The 18975-nt window shown below is 38.6% G+C and overlaps 1 protein-coding gene across 4 annotated transcripts in view; it reads right to left on the bottom strand.

Annotated features, from left to right (window-relative positions):
* lgr6 (leucine-rich repeat containing G protein-coupled receptor 6) overlaps nt 1-18975 on the bottom strand; it is a 91141-nt gene that overhangs the window by 2040 nt on the left and 70126 nt on the right. For 3 of the 4 annotated variants that reach the window (XM_061979825.2, XM_061979834.2, XM_061979829.2), the window contains 11 exons: nt 17300-17368; nt 16801-16872; nt 16627-16698; nt 15267-15335; nt 12961-13032; nt 12804-12869; nt 12647-12718; nt 10649-10720; nt 10033-10158; nt 9364-9518; nt 76-156 (listed from right to left, as the gene is read on the bottom strand). In XM_061979825.2, the coding sequence (XP_061835809.2) occupies nt 76-156; nt 9364-9518; nt 10033-10158; nt 10649-10720; nt 12647-12718; nt 12804-12869; nt 12961-13032; nt 15267-15335; nt 16627-16698; nt 16801-16872; nt 17300-17368 (926 nt within the window). The remainder of the gene's footprint in view (nt 1-75; nt 157-9363; nt 9519-10032; nt 10159-10648; nt 10721-12646; nt 12719-12803; nt 12870-12960; nt 13033-15266; nt 15336-16626; nt 16699-16800; nt 16873-17299; nt 17369-18975) is intronic. The other variant, XM_061979840.2, reaches the window with a different exon arrangement.

The raw sequence follows: 18975 nt of genomic DNA, 5'->3' as shown, positions 1-18975 counted from the left end.
TAAAAAAAAGAAAATACATGTCATATTGGAATTCACATAATACAACTTTATGCATTGTGATGAACATTCACAGACCTGGTGTGGGTGTGCATTGGACACTGGCCTGAAGTTTGGACTCTTCTATTTCCAGCTGGAATTCTTCCAAATCAGGGTCATCTGGAATCATTAGGATCAATATTCAGAACTCCAAAGCACAGTACATATTCATTTCTACAACACTTAGCCTGCTTTATTTTTTTGTATGGCAAGAGAACAATACACTAAAGAGAAGGGATTTGTAATTTTCACATCCAGTATTTCTTACTTACTGATTTTATTGACATGTTTTCAAACCAAATGTAAATTGTATGCATTGTTTTAAATATGTTGGTTAAGGGGCTCTTTTTTTACTGCAGGAACTTTTACAGAAACGTTCCCATTCATTCTAGTTAATTAAGTATCCTCTGCATTTTCGCTAGTAACGACCCGGGTAAATAAAGTTGCACAGTAACTATTTTACTAGTTCCTAGTAACGAGGTGGTACTTGTCCGGTGGCCATGGATGAAGTGCTGGCTGTCCAGAGTCGGGACCCGGGGTGGACCGCTCGCCTGTGCATCGGCTGGGAACATCTCTGCGCTGCTGACCCGTCTCCGCTCGGGATGGTGTCCTGCTGGCCCCACTATGGACTGGACTCTTACTATTATGTTGGATCCACTATGGACTGGACTCTCACAATATTATGTCAGACCCACTCGACATCCATTGCATTCGGTCTCCCCTAGAGGGGGGGGGGTTACCCACATATGCGGTCCTCTCCAAGGTTTCTCATAGTCATTCACATCGACGTCCCACTGGGGTGAATTTTTCCTTGCCCTTATGTGGGCTTTGTACCGAGGATGTCGTTGTGGCTTGTGCAGCCCTTTGAGACACTTGTGATTTAGGGCTATATAAATAAACATTGATTGATTGATTGATTGATTGATTGATGTGGCATTTGTTTTTTCCCATTTTATTTTTATTGACATCCAGCTTTAGACATTCCTATCCATTACATCATATTCATATACATCATATATCTGTTGTCTGCCCTAAATGTCAAAATATTTTTTGTTTGTATCCCAACCATACCACCTACCCCCCCAAAAAAAGAAAGAAACAGCAAAAAACAAAACAAAGTAATATCTACAAATACATCAATTAAATAAACAAAAAATAAATAATATTACATTAATAATAATAATAATCAGAAAAAAATAAATATATATATATATATATATATACACACACACATACATATGTATATATACAAATATATACATACATACCTATACACATATAGGGAGTAATCCTTTTTTTTTAAGCAGTACAATCACTAATTCGAAAAATTAAAGTCAGGCTTATGGGGCGTGACATAGTTGACCCAGTTTTCCCAGTATGAAGTACATTTCTCCAATTTATAATTAATAAAGGCAGTTATCTTCTCTATTTTATATATGTCCATTGTTGTTTCCATCCATTGCTTCAAAGTTGGGCTCTCCTGGGATATCCATTTCCTAGTAATGGTCTTTTTACAAGCCACCAGTAGGATATTCATTAAGTGTTTATCTTTCTTCAGCCAGTCCTGAGGTACATGTCCAAAAAACAAAGTTTTACTTTCAAGGGGCATTTCACGTTTGAAAACATCCTGTAGAGCTTGGTGTCTCTCTTTCCAATAGTCTTTTTATGGTGGAACAGTCCCAGAAAACATGGTAGTAGTTTGCATTTGAATTCCCACAATTTCTCCAACAGGCAGGGGAGTTGTTATCATAGTGAGACTTCTGAGAAGGTGTAATAAAAAATCTGATCAAACTTTTCCAGCCAAACTCCCTCCACTTGGGTGAGCTGGTACAAGTCCAGTGATATTTCCATATTATTGTCCATTCTTCCTCAGATATAGTTATCCCTCCTTCCTTCTCCCATTTTGTTTTAATATATGAAGTTGAATTTGATTTCATATTCAACAGACCCTTATACAAGCATGAAACAGTTCGATCAATAATTTCTGAATTGTAGGCTTTTGTAAAGAGTTCAATCAAACATATACTCGTCTTTGTGACACTTTTCACCTTCATATTAACAAAATGCCGCAACTGCAAATATCGATAGAAGTCTTGGTTTTCTTTTTTTTTTTTTCTTTTTTTTTTTTTGTGTCCTGTCCAGCTTCTCAGGCAAATCATATAGTTGATGTAGATGCCCATGTCGGCTGTTCAGATTTACTTTACAAAAGAGAAGTGTAGGATACTTCTCTTGTTGCCTTATTTGTATTTGACTTTATTAAATGTATTTATATTATCATTTAGTGCAGCCGGGCCGGAGCAGGAGGGGATAGAAAGAGAAAAGAAAAAAAGAAGACAGAGGGGGATTAGACAGAGAGACAAAAACAACAACAGCAAACAACAACAACAACAATAGAGCAACATCAGCAAATATGATGGTAAAAGTAATAGCAAATAAGCAGTTAGCGAAAAATAAAAAAATAATACAGAAATGACAATGAGCATTATTACACTACAAATGGATCAATACATATACCAATAGAAATAGCGCTATTGATAATGAACAATACCAATAATTTACCTTTATTATCAACAATACAGTTGTTTAAATGCAACAATACATATACGTAATGATAACTTGAGATACGAAAGAATGCAGAAAAATGGAGGGGGAGAAAGAGAAGCAACCTACATTAACCTTGTAGATTGTTATAGTCACAATAGGTTAAGCTTTGTCAGTGTGCCATGTGTTACACCCAGTTTACCCTAGGGCAACAACGTTAATATATGTTTGATGAAACGTGATTATGTGCATGAGTGTAAGTATGCATATGTACTTGTATATGTACAGAATGTGTATATGTGTTTGTACAATGAATGTATATGTACAGAATGTGTATATGTGTTTGTACAGTGAATGTATATGTACAGTATGTGTATGTGTATGTTTGTATATTGAATGTGCGTGTGGATGTACGAACATTAGGTAGGTAAATATGTACTGTATTTGTGTATGTATGTGGGAGCGTAGGTACCTATGTACGTATGTGAGCATATGTGAATTTGCATGTACAATACATTCGACTCCCAGAGTGCGTGGGAGCCAGAGCACGGCCCCATCATCCCCGAGAGCCCAACCCACAAACAGGAGGCGTGGTGCCCAGGGAACCAGGGACCACCGCCCCCACGCAGCCAAGCCGGCCAGCGACAGGAACCCCAGAGCCCGGCCCACCGTACCGCCCACAAGGGCCAGCAGCAGGCCGCAGACAGACGCACCCGGCAGAGGACAGGGCACGAGAAAAGCAGGGGACAGCCAGACCCCAAGCCAGCGAGAGACCACACCCCACACGGGCAGAAAGGCGAGACGCCCCGCCCGAGGGACCCAGAGACCCCCCGCAACCGGACGGGAAGACCGCCACCGCCCCACCGGCAACTGGGCCCCCACGAGCCCACCCCCCACCCCTGGAGAGCGCGGCGAGGCCAGCCCCCGGCCACCCCACCCAAATCGGCCGCCGCAGGACCACCCAGGCACAGGGCCACGGGAACCACCCACCCCACCCGCAGGGACCCCAACGATGGAGATGGAACAACCAGCAACCGCCCCGCCGAGCCCCCCCCCTGAGGGAGGGGAAAAATTAAAAAATAATATTAATAAAATATATTTAAAAAAATAAATAAATAAATAAATTAAAAAAAAGAATTAAAAGAAGATCACAGACATGCTGACAAACAAGGTCACTACCCCAGCAACTGGCCGACTCGCAGCACCTCAGAATACCTTGCAGCACCAAGCTACCACAATAGACGCAGGGACTAGGCCCAACAGGCCCCAACCAAGACGGGCACCCGGAAGGGATGGACAGCGGGACCCAGGAGCTCCAGACACGCAGTTCGGATGCAGTAGCCTGAGGCGTCGACCCCCGTCTGACAGGCAGGCCCAGAGCGTACCCCCAGAAATATACATACATACATATATACATACACATACACACATACATGTATACATACCCACACATACACATATATACATATACATACACATATGTACACATACACATATATATACATACATACATACACACACATATACATACATATACACAGTCTTGGTTTTCTAATATATATGTCCTTTTAATAGTTTCAAAACTAAGCATTTTTTCATCTTTCATTACACTACATAAAGCTGTTATACACTTAGCTATCCAGTCCTTAAATCTTGAGTCTAATTTATTAGGTGTAAACTCTATCATAGGCACACCATTTAAGAACTGCAATATCACTCTCGAGTTTGTATTCCTTTATAATCATTTTCCACACTTTAAGGGTCCATTTCACCCATGGTTTATCAATGTTGTTTATGTGGGCTTGTAAATTGCTATCCGCCAGGATTGCTTGTATGAGGATGAAGGGCATTTCTTCTTCAATATTTGTTTATGTATGGATAGATAATTGTATTCTGACAATTGTGTTAGATCTTTTGACAAATTAATGCCCAGTTATTTAAAAGACTCTGTTTGCCATATCAGAGGTTAGCTACTTCTGATTTCCCCTGGTGGGTTATTATATGAGAGTAGGTGGGTTTTACCTATATTGATTTTATATCCTGATAATTGACCATACAGTTCAAATTATTGCATTAATTTAGGGAGAAAGTATGTTGGGTGTCCGAGGTAGAGCAAAATGTCATTCGCATAGCAGGCCAATTTATACTCTCTTCCTTTAACCATGATTCCCTTAATATCTTCATTTTGTCTGATAGACTGAGCTAATGGCTCCAGATATAATGCAAAGAGTAATGGTGACCATGCACATCCCTGTCTAGAGCCCCTTTCTAGGGTAAAACTGTTTGATAAATATCAATTGACTTTAATCCTAGCAGTAGGATTGTTATATAGTGCCTGTATTGAAACGACCTGGTCGCATCTTGATGCGGGTGTTGTTCTCCCAAGGATGCAGACGGCTTCGGACACAGCTTGCAGGTAGGAAAATTATTTATTGAAAATATAAATCGTACGGGGAACAAACAAAAGACGTGCACATAGCACAAAAGTCAAAAACAAAAGGACTAGCGTGGGAACTAGCAGGGAAAAATAGCATAGCGTGAAAAGCTAGCAAGAATCAAAATAGTCGTTATCAGTTGTATGGAAACAAACTAGAAATCCAGACCGAGTGAGGCCAGGGCAAAGACTAAATAGCCCTCTGATTAGTGCCCGGGCAACAGGTGCGCGTCCCGAACACTAACCAGAGGCAGGTGCGTACAATCTGCCGTCATGGCAACAGAAACAAACGAAACTCAAGGTGCTGAAAACACATGTGACTCAAACATAAACAAACTATGATCCGGGCAGCGGATCATAACATGTATAGTTTTAATGATTTTATCCTGAAAGCCAAATTTATATAGAACTCTGTAAAGAAAATTCCAATTGACCGAATCAAAGGCCTTTTCAGCATCCACACTTATAACAATTGCTTCAATGTTTTTTCTTTGTATATGATCCATAATATGTAGTGTCTTTCTTATATTGTCTTGTGTTTGGCGTTGATCTATAAAACCTGTTTGATCATTATGTATCAATATAGGTAAGAAATCTTCTAATAGTTTGGCCATAATGGAAGTAAATAGTTTATAATCTACATTGAGAATCGATATTGGCCTGTAAGATCCACATTCAATTCTATCCTTGCCTTCTTTTGGTATAGCTGAGATAATTGCCTCCCTCCAACTAAGTGGCGTTTGTGCCTTTTTTAAGACCCAATTCAATGTGGGGAGTAAAACAGGTATTAATTATTGTTTAAATTCCTTATACCACTCTGCCGTGTAACCGTCTGATCCTGGCGATTTACTTAATTTAAGCCTACTAATTGCAACTTTTAATTCATTTTCAGTTATATCTGCAGATATTGTTTGGTTTTGTTTTTCATCTAAAATAGGTAAATCCAGGGAGTTCAGGAAGCTGTCAATTTGGGTTATGCTCCTACTAGAGACCTCGGAGTATAAAGTTTTAAATAAAATGTTCGAAGGCTTCCTGAATTTCGTTTCGTTTCGTTTTTTATCTCTTTTGTTCTTGGATCCCTGATTTTATGAATTGTGTTTTTCGCTATCTTTTTTTTTTTAGTTTCCAGGCCATTATTTTCATAGACTTGGAGCCACTTTCATAGTGTCTCTGTTTCAAAAACATTAGATTTTTTTTAATTTCTTGTGTGGCCAAACTGTTAATTTCATTCCTAGTATTTCTTATTTCCCTTAATGTATCCTGTGCCAAATCTAGTTTGTGTTTTCTTTTTAATTCTTTTATTTTTTTTTTTAAGTCATTTTATTTTGTATTCTCATTTTTTTTCTTAAATGAAGATATTGCTATAATTTTCCCTCTTAAAACAGCCTTCAGGGTGTCCCATAACATGGGAGGCGAAACCTCTCCTGTCTCATTGAACTCCAAGAAGAGACTAATATCAGATTTAATTTGTGTCTTAAAGGATAGGTCATTCAGCAGACTTGAGTTTAGTTTCCATGTATTATTTTTTGCCCTCAGATTAAAGTCAATAGATATATAGGTGCATGGTCACTTAGATCTATTGTCCCAATTTCACAGGTACATATTTTATCTTTATCCTTTCCAAATGTTAGAAAATAATCTATTCTTGTATAAAGACAGTGCGGAGCAGAGAAATAAGTATAATCCCTTCTGTCTGGGAAAAAGTCTCGCCTTATGTCAATTAAGCCTACTTCCTCAAAAAGTGTGTTTACTTTCTTAAAAAGGGGTTTAACGATATGTATTTTTATACTAGATTAGTCCAATTTTGGCTTTAGATATATATTTAAATCCCCACCACAAATCAAAAGAGCTTCGGTTTCCGTTACCATAATATTGGTGACGAGGGAGATGTTACTCTAAGCTGCCATTCAGCTTGATGACGTCACCGCATTTGTGTGCTACAGAATGCTGATTAGCAGTGTTGGGACTAACGCGTTACTTTGTAACGCGTTACTGTAACGCCGTTACTTTCGGCGGAAAATAGTAATCTAACGTGTTATTTTTTATATTCAGTAACAGTTACCGTTACTACATGATGTGTTACTGCGTTATTTTACGTAATTTTTTATGTAGTATCGGCGAGAAACTGAGAAGATCTGAGTGTTTTATTGGAGTGCTGCAGAAGAGGCGACGGAGAAGAGGCGCGCTCTTTGTGTGTGTATGTGTGTGTGTGTGGGAGGGGCGTGTCTGTGTTTACTAACAAGACGTCATGGCGAAGCCCGAAGCCGAGTTTCTTAACATGGACATATTCTCACTACTTTTCTTTTGCTGACCACAAAGAAAAGAACATTTTACTTAAATGTAAGTTGTGTCTTGGATCAAAGATCCTATCCTAGCAATTCAAATCTGCTGAAACAGCTACAAAAGCAACATGCTTCGACGAAGCTAGTAAAGAGGGACACACTTCACCTCCTAAGCAACAGCGGCTGGTTTTTAACAAGGCACTGCTCGCCGGGACAACATTGATAGAGCCATTGCAGCACTGAAGGTACACACACTCTGTCAATTCTCTTATATACTCTTTCATTCTAGACTTCTAGAGTGTTTGATTATCACATCACTCTAAATGTATAGACTATAAAGTTCACAAACATAAAGAGGGATCCTAGTGGGCCAGGCCAATCTTTCCTTATCTCTAAACTAAAACTGGGGAAATGTGTAGAGTGTTTTGGGCTTCAGACATGATTTTATTTCAGAATTCCTTGAGAGAAAAAAAGGCCTGGTTAGGCTTTGTGTATGTAGTGTGTGCCTTCCTTGGTTTACAGCTATGTTGGTATTATGCGGTTTGTTACTTATGTATGTTATGTTATGTTATTTTGCAGCTATTCAAAATAGTTGTGTCAATTTGTTCTGACCTGAAACAAATTGGCCCTTTGAAGCATATCTTTGTCTTTGTCTTTGTGTGTTGTATGTAGACCACATTGCTTAGCAGAGTTCAGTGATGCAAATGCATGTCAAGTTGATCAACTGATTGTATTATTCTCCAGGGCAATAGCAGTACTGAAATGAAGGCTAAAAGGGCACTCAGGGGGCCTTAAAAAATAAAAATAAATAAAAGTAACTAAATAGTTACTTTTAACAGTAACGCATTACTTTTTGGTGTAAGTAACTGAGTTGCTTTTGAGATAAAGTAACTAGTAACTGTAACTAGTTACTGGTTTTCAGTAACTAACCCAACACTGCTGATTAGTGGAACTATCATGCAGTATTTTTACTCAGCCGGAGTCTTTTAACTAGTACACAGTTTAATGCTGTTTAATAATTTTTACAAACATAGTTTTGATATGCACAGCCACAAGAAGTGGACAGACACTTTTAAACGTATTTAAAACGTATTAAACCAGACTTAAAAGCAGCCACTGGAGCTGCTTACCCAGACATAGACCATGTTGTTTTGTGACACGTGAAATAGGAGGCAGTAAAAGGGTGGAACTAAGGTAAATCACATGAAATATTCCTTACTTACATTATTTCATGTTGTAAAAGTAGTCAGTGATACGCCATTTTTGTAGTTATTAGCCTCAACCTGATAAAACGAAATGCTATAGTAATGCTAACGCTAAATCTGATGTATTCATGTTGTCGCTCTGAGATAAACACTGGTATTTATCATGCATATAATCGTTATTTACAGCTGAAATGGCTCATAAGGACTCGCCTGATCCTCAATAATTCCTAATTTACTGAGGGGGACTTTCAATCAATCAATCAATCAATCAATGTTTATTTATATAGCCCTAAATCACAAGTGTCTCAAAGGGCTGCACAAGCCACAACGACATCCGCTGTACAGAGCCCACATAAGGGCAAGAAAAAACTTTCTGACTGTTGGACACTGTGGACAAAGGCCTAGCTCACTTTGTATGTAAAATTTGATAGACTCTGTTTTTAAAACATATCGGTTTGTATCTAATTGCTTTTTATTTCATTTACTTACACTTTAGTTAAAGAAATATGACCTGTTATTGTTTATTTACATGGTGTCAATATAGAAGTATACTTTACCACTCATCCAAATGTCATCAGCCTCATTTATATAAACTAGCCTGAACTGTGAAATGCGGTGGAAACACAACCCAAACAAGTCTACAAGGACCAAAAGTTCCATGAATTTAATGTTGCTGAGCCGTTGGTAAACTCTAACTTCCACAGTGTTCTGACATGTGTGAAGAGGGCTTCCATCAAAATGACACACGTTTATTGGGACTCAGCTTTCCATTGCATGTCTCAACCCTGTTGCCTAGTTGTGTCCCTGGTTGCTACAGTACATGCGATATTGTAGATCACACAGATAGATGTATGTAGTTTCTTACATTGTGTGTCATCATGGTTTGGGTAAATGGCCGCAGTTCTTTTGTGAAGGTCATCATCAGTGCTTCTTTGTTCAGTGTCCCACTGGTTGGATGACTTGTAGCTATCACAAGACCCATACGCACAGCATTGGTAGGCATAAGGCATTTCGATCACCCTGTAATAGACACACAGGCTGCATTGACTAATTATAAATTAAGTGCATCTAAACCACACAGTTGAAAACTTGTGTAGAAATGTAAATAATTCACATGAACATCACATAGGCAATTACCAATTCTTTAGCACAGCAAGTATGCATGCATTATGGTTAACGTGGGGTGTCGAGGTCTTACCTACTTTAAGAAAGTGAACCACAGAGAGATTGTAAACTATTTAATTTCTGGAAAGTTATTAACTGTTTTTGTTGATAAAACGATCGTATGCTGTCAAGGTGAAGTTCTTTAGAACTTCTGCTGGCAAAATGTGCTCTATAAATAAAGTTGATTTGATTTGATTTGATGTCCTGTCTTTCTTTGAAATTTAGACTGTCGTTTGCTTTGCAAAACCTTTTCAGTTATTATGGAATTTTGACAAGAATTGACTTGCTCATGATGAATGCTTGCTTGTTATTACAGTCCATAATTGGCTAACAGTTGCAGACTATGCTGTATGTGTGTACAGTGCTTTACCTCATATGAGGGAAGTGATCAGGGCTGAAGGTGTTGTATAACTCAGTGTTTCCACGGAGTTTGAGATGAGTGAGGCCTCCCAATCCTGCAGATGGCAATGAGCGAAGCCTGTTTTCAGCTAGGTCCCTGGAATAAATGAAGAAGCCCATCCAAAAAGGGAGTTAGATGTCAGTTCTGGTCAGTCCAAAAATACAGAAGGTTATTCTCACAATAGGCTTTTTTGTTAAATGCATTTCAAAAAAGCTCTGTGACACAAGCCTGCTCCTTTTTGCCCTATAGAACACACTGTCAAACAGCGTATCTGCTTCTTTAGTTGGGCATACATCAAGCATAGTTTGCATGATGTGGCACTTTACAACATCAATAATTGTACAATAACTGTAATTATACAAGATAATATAACATGCTACATATTTAATTATTCTTGCTGATAAGATAAAATGTTCTTAGTTAATACAATATATTTTACTTTCCACCTGATGGTTAATGATACTTCCTGAATACACAAATACAAATCACCTTATTGTTTTGGCTTTTGGAAACTGCATACTTAACAGCAAAACACACGATTGCCAACATTGCGTTTATATGTGTATCTTGTGCATTTTTTACTCACAGTTTGACCAAGGAATGCAAAGAGGCAAAGGCATCTGCATGGATCCACTCTATCTTGTTCCAACTCAAATCACTGACAAAACCCAGACAAAACAGAAATTAGTTTAAAAAGGTCTCTTACCACTAGATGTCAGTAAAGCTTCAGCATGCAAAGGGAAAACAGGCACACTGCCATAGCAACCCTTTTCACAGGACCAATTCCATTAGAATTTAGGGTTTTATTTTTTAGAGGCCTTTAAAGATGAAATTCTCTTGTTTGACATTTTTTTTGGCGCAAATGTATATTGTTAGTATTTTTTTCTTCTGTCCATTCCTCTTTGTTATCAATTGACAACTTATAACTGGGCGGCATAGCTCAGTTGGTAGAGTGGCCGTGCCAGCAACTTGAGGGTTCCAGGTTTGATCCCCGCTTCCGCCATCCTAGTCTCTGCCGTTGTGTCGTTGGGCAAGACACTTTACCCACCTGCTCCCAGTGCCACCCACACTGGTTTAAATGTAACTTAGATATTGGGTTTCACTATGTAAAGCGCTTTGAGTCACTAGAGAAAAGCGCTATATAATTCACTTCACTTCCCTTATTGGAATCCTGACCTTTGGTATGTCATTCTTCAATACCCCAATAATTGTGCATTGGACATTGCATTGCTGCAGTAACTACATATATTACATGCATATAACCCCTTTGTTATGGTGCACTCTGCGGACGTGAGGCGTGAACCCCCGGATGCAATGATATGTTGGTTGGTGGTGTTAATAAAGTCCTTTATTGATGGTTGTGCGTTCACGAAGAGCGACTCGGAACTTAGATACTAAGTAAGAAAGAAAAGATGACTGTTCAAAAAATGAATCAAACAGATTTACAGTGAGGTAGGCATAACAGGGAAAAAAGACAAAAATCCCCATAAAAGATGGAAACAAAAATGTGTGTTTAAATGAGCAGAGCATGGCTACACAGAACAGCAACTTCAAATACAGCGGGGTGCACAGAATACTGAAGAAACGTTTAGGCAGGAATGTAGAATAAAAAACTGGCAACACCATGCTGTCTCCACAGTGCTATAATGACCAATGACCACCTATTAACAATTACCCACAGCTGTGCCCCACTATGTACTAAGACAGGACTAAGAAAAGTACTATAATAAAACAAGACTGAAACAGGAAATACACCTAAAAATAAACGCACAAAACAGGAAACGGTGGAAGAAACAATGACTAAAAGTCTACTTTCAAACAGCGCTGGACACCTTTCTTCTGTTGAGGGCTTTATTGATTAAGCGATTATTTTGATTAGAAAAAAGCTTTAATTTAAATACTGATGCTTCAATCAATCGTTTGATGAGTATTACTGACAATTGATGAAATCCTGACCAAATGCAGCACTCGGAACTTTAAAATATGCGAACATAGTTTTCACGCAGCCGCTGTAGTAGAGTGCACATGAGAGCGGTGGTTAGTGGTTGCTGCAATTGTGGCAAATAGCAGATTTTTATATTATTTAAAAAAATATATATATTATTGCATACATGTTAAATGAGCAATTTCGATGTTGATGTGCATTTATTAGAAAGAAAAAAAAAAGTTATGACAAGCAGAAAAAAACGTTCAACTATCTTCTTAAAAATACAAATTAGGGCTATAAAGTATTGTTTTATGGAATTACTTGATGAATCCAACAAACTAATTGATATATTACTCAACTACTGAAATAATTGGTAGCTGCAGCCCTACTTCTGTCCTGACCTACAGTAAGTGCTGTTGAACCTTATTGTTACTGTATTGCCTTGTATGTACTTATAAAACCATATATATATACCTTATATAAAATCACAAAGTTGCATTTACTTGCATTAATTCTGCACTCATACTACTATGCAGTTATATTATGTGACAAGCAGTGGTTATTTATAACGTATGTTATGACAATAAAGGATTGATCTGCATGATAAAGTTTCAAATCAAACACGCGTCATCAAAAATAAAAGAGAGGTTTACTTACAGCGTTCTCAGAGAGGTGAGCTGCTGAAAAGTGCTGGTCTCTAGCCTCGTTATTTGGTTATGTTGAAGCCCTCTGTTGAGACATGCAACATGTCTAAGTAATGTGGGATTTAGTGTATAGTATTGTGTAGGGGATTGACTTGGTAGATATCGCTCACATCTCTTGCAGTGCTGAGCAGTGATGGAAGCTTGGCAGGTGCTGTATCTGATTGTATGACAGCTCTCTACAACACAGAAACATGTTTGTGGGGTACACTGTTTATCACTTTACTTTTTGTTTCTGGCACTTTTGTCTTTGTCTATTTGCATACTTACAGTACTCTGAGGCAAGGCAGGTGTTCGCACAGATCAAGCGGGAGAGTTGAGAGACCCGCCTGAGTCAGCGTCCTGTAGCAAAAGGGAGAATCCTCATTGTTGGAGCTAAAGCAAGTGACATTCTTACTATTGAAACTATTATTTGACAGGGAGCTGTTTTGTGCCTCTTGTGTTCGTGTTTCCTAAACCACAAAGTGCTTCTGTTAATGGATCGACCTTTGCAAGGCTCTGCACTGTACTGGCTCGAATAGACTAATTGTTATCCTATTGAATATATGTTCAAGTTCTTATATTCAGAAAAGTTTTTGGTATAATTGTTGTTGTTTTGACTGTCATCTGCAGTTTCTCTCAGGACAACTAATACTAGGTCCACATGAACACAGATTTGGTCCAAAACGCCCCTCCGGTGTTAAAACAATTTCTATTCAGATGAGTAAAGTTTCAAAACACTTTTTGCACTCAAAAACACGTTCATCTGAAGGCTGTCATTAGAATTGTGTCCCGTCAGAAGCCTGAAAAAGAAGCGACAGCTGACCTTGTGGCATTATAATGTTTTTGTTCATCAACATACCATATTTTTCGGACTATAAGGCGCATTTAAAATCTTTCATTTTCTCAAAAATCTAAAGTGTGTTTTATTTGGTACATATTGTAATAAGTGTGATCTGTAGATGGCAGTCACACATAAGAGATACGTGAGGACTGCAGGTTGACTGATGTCTGTTTGGTTAATGACGCTAGCAAGTCCCCACAAATACAACACAAAGTTTAATGTTTCATTGAAAATATAGAACATTACACACGGCGCTCCAAATTAAGTACAGTTTTGGTAAGCTACGAAGCCACACTGCTTGATGGAATGCTGAGTATTACGGCTACCGTAGTCAGACGTACTGTGCTTCACCATAGGAGTATTATTATGGTGTGTGTATAAAGACCCCAGAATGGCGAAAGGGGGGGGGGCACGTAAATAGCACCGCCCACAAAACATTGCATCTTGAATAGACGGTCAGAAAGCTGCTTGAAGATGGTCTAACACATAATCTATGCAATATTTTGAGCAAAGATGCACTATAACATGTTATGTAGCCCACAAAGAAGTGTTTTGAATAAAAAGACAACATATGACCCCTTTAGTACGCCTTTTGTATTAAAATGGACCCGCTCATCGGCAGTGTGCTTTATAATTCGGTGCATCCTATGATCTGAAAAATACGGTAGTATGATATTAGATGCACAATGACATGTACATTATCATTAAAATAACACACACTTTTTTGGAGCCGAGGAAACATTGTGAATGGCGTTTTTTTTGTTTTTTTTAAATCGCCCATGCCTAAAATAAAACCAACACTCTTTAGTAACTGCCAGTGGTGGCTGCTGGTCTCTCAAGTAGAGAAGGCTCATTTTCACTTACTTTCTAAACACAAGTACAGTCTCCAATTACAGATCAAATATATTCTGTAAAGATCATAGATTTTACAAAGAAAACTTTACGTACAAAATCCCCCATGTCAACTCAGAATACCAGAATTAAACTTGTAATATGCTCTTGTGCAGTGGTTTATATTTCAAGATAGCTGATTAGCTCATTTTGCTGTCAATCAAATGGGGGTTTTAGCCTCAGACAAATCATGCCAAGCCCACTTACCATACACTTCCAGAGACACATAATGTCCTAGACAAAGCCGAGTATTTACCCAATGACTATAGTTTGGCTGGAGTTGATCAACCCACTCTATGCTCCCTCATTGAAGTCAATGGATGCTCAACTTCAACACTGGTTAATGCACTGACACTATCAAAATTAATGAGAAGTTCTCCAAAGTAGCTGATTCGGAACAAAACGTATTCTAGTGCATACTTCGTCAGTGTTGTGTAAACACAAAAGTACATATTTTACCACTTATTTCCTTTGATATTTTAGGGGAAGCTGAGCTTCCATTGCAGTGTTGGAGAATCAGCACTGTTCGTGTTCTTTATGTTTGAATGTTAAATAAGGTTTGCAAACATGAGATCATCTGACACATTTCTTATGACATGAACAAAAAGACTTCTGTCCTTTTACTGTCCACACTCAAAAGCTGAAACCAGAATTTTAAGGAAGCTCTGCATTCTGGCCAGATTTTTCAAAAAGCTAAAATTTTAAGGGCAAAACTAAGTTTGTGTGGGGTCAAAAATCCAAAACATAAAAAAAATGTCCACTTTTGTGTGGCCATGACCTAAAACTTTTCAGAGTATAGGAAATTAAACATATTTAGTCTGTGCCAAGTACCATTCTATTTGTTAATTTGCAGAACACTCACAAAACTTCCAGGCTGGTGGTTCCTTTCAGGTCAGGAAACTCTTGAATAAGGGTTGCTCCGTTAAGGGAACTGCAAAAAGAAAAGATGGTCACCGTTCCATTCACTCGCACGTACACACACACATGTCCACACACACAACCTGCCCAACAGCTCATTTCAACCATCACATTTTTCATCCAACATCAATACAGGCTGGTTGGGCTATCTCACTAGACATCGTAAGTCACACCATTCAAGATGTTCTTACAACGCACACACTCTTACCACATCAGTACACAGCATAGCAACATGCTAACAACATCATATAGTAGGTCATTACTAGGGGTGTAACGGTACGTGTATTTGAATTGAACCGTTTCGGTACGGGGGTTTCGGTTCGGTTCGAAGGTGTACCGAACGAGTTTCCACACGGACATATTAAGTAGCGTAGCATGCGTTGTGTAAACGATGCACACCGAGGCACAACACATGCAAGCAACGACCGGGCTACGACAACATATAAAAGCCAGAGCTGGAAGACCCTCCTGCCTCGTTAAGATCTCCCGTTTGGGAACACTTCGGCTGCGCGGTGCGGAAGACGGAGGTTTGCCGACATTGTTCAGCAGCAGTAGGGTATGCTTGTGCCAACACGTCAAACATGCTAACCCATTTGAAGCAGCACCACCCCCAAGTGAACATCGCTTCAACGAAGATAAAGATGAGCAAACAGCTCCCACCTCTTACTGCCAAGTTAGCCAGGCTGGGGTGGGGGGAAGAAAAATTAATCTGAGGCTGAGTTGACTTGAAACTGTTTAATGTTGCACTTTTTATATGTAGAAGAAAAGTTTTGTCATTTTATTTAATCTGAGCAACAACTTGAGGCAGTTTGATGTTGATTAACGTGGACCCCGACTTAAACAAGTTGAAAAACTTATTGGGGTTTTACCATTTAGTGGTCGATTGTACGGAATATGTACTGTACTGTGCAATCTACTAATAAAAGTCTCAGTCAAAAAAAGCACTTTATATGTAGAAAGGTTTTGTTAAGAAACCATTCTGAGCCTTATCTTATTTAGTTTTTACTTTATATATGTTGACCACATTAACCCTGGCAATGGACCCTGTGTGTATATGTATGTTATGCCATTGTTTACAAATTTGGTAAATAAATAACCAAAAAATGTATATTTTGTTGTTTTCTTACTGTACCGAAAATGAACTGAAGTGTGACCTCTAAACCGATGTACGTACTGAACCAAAATTTCTGTGTACCGTTACACCCCTAGTCCTTACACATGTCCACTCTTACTGCTGGGCCAGCAAAATGATTTAAACCATGTTAAAAAATGATTTAAACCAATTCTCTGTGCCGCATACTTACAGTGTGTGCAACTTTGGTAAGAACTGGAAAGCAGATTTACCCACAAACTGGATGGGGTTCTCATAAAAGTGGCTGCAAAAAGCATATAGTTCATATTAAATGTTTGTCACATTGACCCTGCTATTGACTATAGCCTTTTAGTCTTCCATGTAACTTTTAAGGAAAGCGGCTTACATGGTTTGAAGCTGAGGATTTCCCACAAAGGCCCTCTCGGGGATGGCTTTAATATTATTGTTATGAAAGCCCCTGTAAATAAAAGTATGCAATATATATATATAGTTAGTCTATTAATATGATTCTGATCTGTCTTTACAGAAGTGACACAGTGGGTTTGTGGGATAGAGGTAAGGATGCTGCACCTGCTATTGCACAGCTGAAAAACATTTTTGGATACAAGAGATTTGAGCACGTATGCTGTATCTGTGACACATGTGCGCTGTGGAACATCTGCTGAATTTGAGTGAAGACATCGTTTGTGTGCATGTGCTGGACCCAGCACCTGCTTTGGGCGAGAGAGATTGTATCCGAGTGCCACATTAAAATCACTTAACGGGATTAGTGGGGATAACTCAGCCATGATAGCTATGTTGGGCAGGTGTTATATATAGTGTGTGCGCGTGCGCATGTACATGAATGAGTGCATGTGTGCATGCATGTGTTTGCATTCACTCACAGTTCCTGAAGCTTATTCAGTGTCCTGATCGCCACAGGGAACTCCTGGAGATCATTGTAATTCAAATCCCTGTGAGAGACAGGAAGTTGTCATGGTCCGTTGAAAGTCCAATACTTAGGTTGTATGATGATTGCAAAACACAATATAGTTGAACGATGCATTATATTCTAAATGTTTGTCTGATTATGTACAGTATGTGTGCATTGTACAGTGGATGACATTTGCTCAAACACACAGCTGTAAACGCAATTGACATACGGTATATATACACGTGTATGTATATATATATATATATATATATATATATATATATATATATATATATATATATATATATATATATATATATATATATATGTGTTTTTGTGTGTGTGTGTGTGTGTATATATATGCTGTATAAATACCTGTGTGTGTGTGTATGTGTGTGTGTATATATATATATATATATATATATATATATATATATATATATATAATTGCATATACCGCATTAGTATCAGTTAATATCAGAAATGAAGTGCTGGACAGTATCTGCATATTAAATGTAAGAATGCCAATATCGAGCATGTGTCGTGTTCAGCAGGCTGTGGTCTTTTGGGTTCACAAGCACTTTGTAACATGCACTTATACAAACCCTGTTTCCATATGAGTTGGGAAATTGTGTTAGATGTAAATATAAACGGAATACAATGATTTGCAAATCCTTTTCAACCCATATTCAGTTGAATGCACTACGAAGATAAGATATTTGATGTTCAAACTCATAAACTTTTTTTTTTTTTGCAAATAGTAATTAACTTAGAATTTCATGGCAGCAACACGTGCCAAAGTAGTTGGGAAAGGGCAAGTTCACCACTGTGTTACATGGCCTTTCCTTTTAACAACACTCAGTAAACGTTTGGGAACTGAGGAGACACATTTTTTAAGCTTCTCAGGTGGAATTTTTTCCCATTCTTGCTTGATGTGCAGCTTAAGTTGTTCAACAGTCCGGGGGTCTCCGTTGTGGTATTTTTTTATATTGTTGTTTCCAAAAACAATTTGAAATGTGGACTCGTCAGACCACAGAACACTTTTCCACTTTGTATCAGTCCATCTTAGATGAGCTCAGGCCCAGCGAAGCCGACGGCGTTTCTGGGTGTTGTTGGTAAACTGTTTTCGCTTTGCATAGGAGAGTTTTAACTTGCACTTACAGATGTAGCGACCAACTGTAGTTACTGACAGTGGGTTTCTGAAGTGTTCCTGAGCCCATGTGGTGATATCCTTTACACACTGATGTCGCTTGTTGATGCAGTACAGCCTGAGGGATCGAAGGTCACAGGCTTAGCTGCTTACGTGCAGTGATTTCTCCAGATTCTCTGAACCCTTTGATGATATTACGGACCGTAGATGGTGAAATCCCTAAATTCCTTGCAATAGCTGGTTGAGAAAGGTTTTTCTTAAACTGTTCAACAATTTGCTCACGCATATGTTGACAAAGTGGTGACCCTCGCCCCATCCTTGTTTGTGAATGACTGAGCATTTCATGGAATCTACTTTTATACCCAATCATGGCACCCACCTGTTCCCAATTAGCCTGTTCACCTGTGGGATGTTCCAAATAAGTGTTTGTTGAGCATTCCTCAACTTTATCAGTATTTATTTCCACCTTTCCCAACTTGTCACGTGTTGCTGGCATC

This window comes from Nerophis lumbriciformis, linkage group LG01 (assembly GCF_033978685.3).
Source record: "Nerophis lumbriciformis linkage group LG01, RoL_Nlum_v2.1, whole genome shotgun sequence".
Classification (NCBI taxonomy): domain Eukaryota; kingdom Metazoa; phylum Chordata; class Actinopteri; order Syngnathiformes; family Syngnathidae; genus Nerophis; species Nerophis lumbriciformis.
This window is presented reverse-complemented; position numbering and strand designations above follow the sequence as displayed.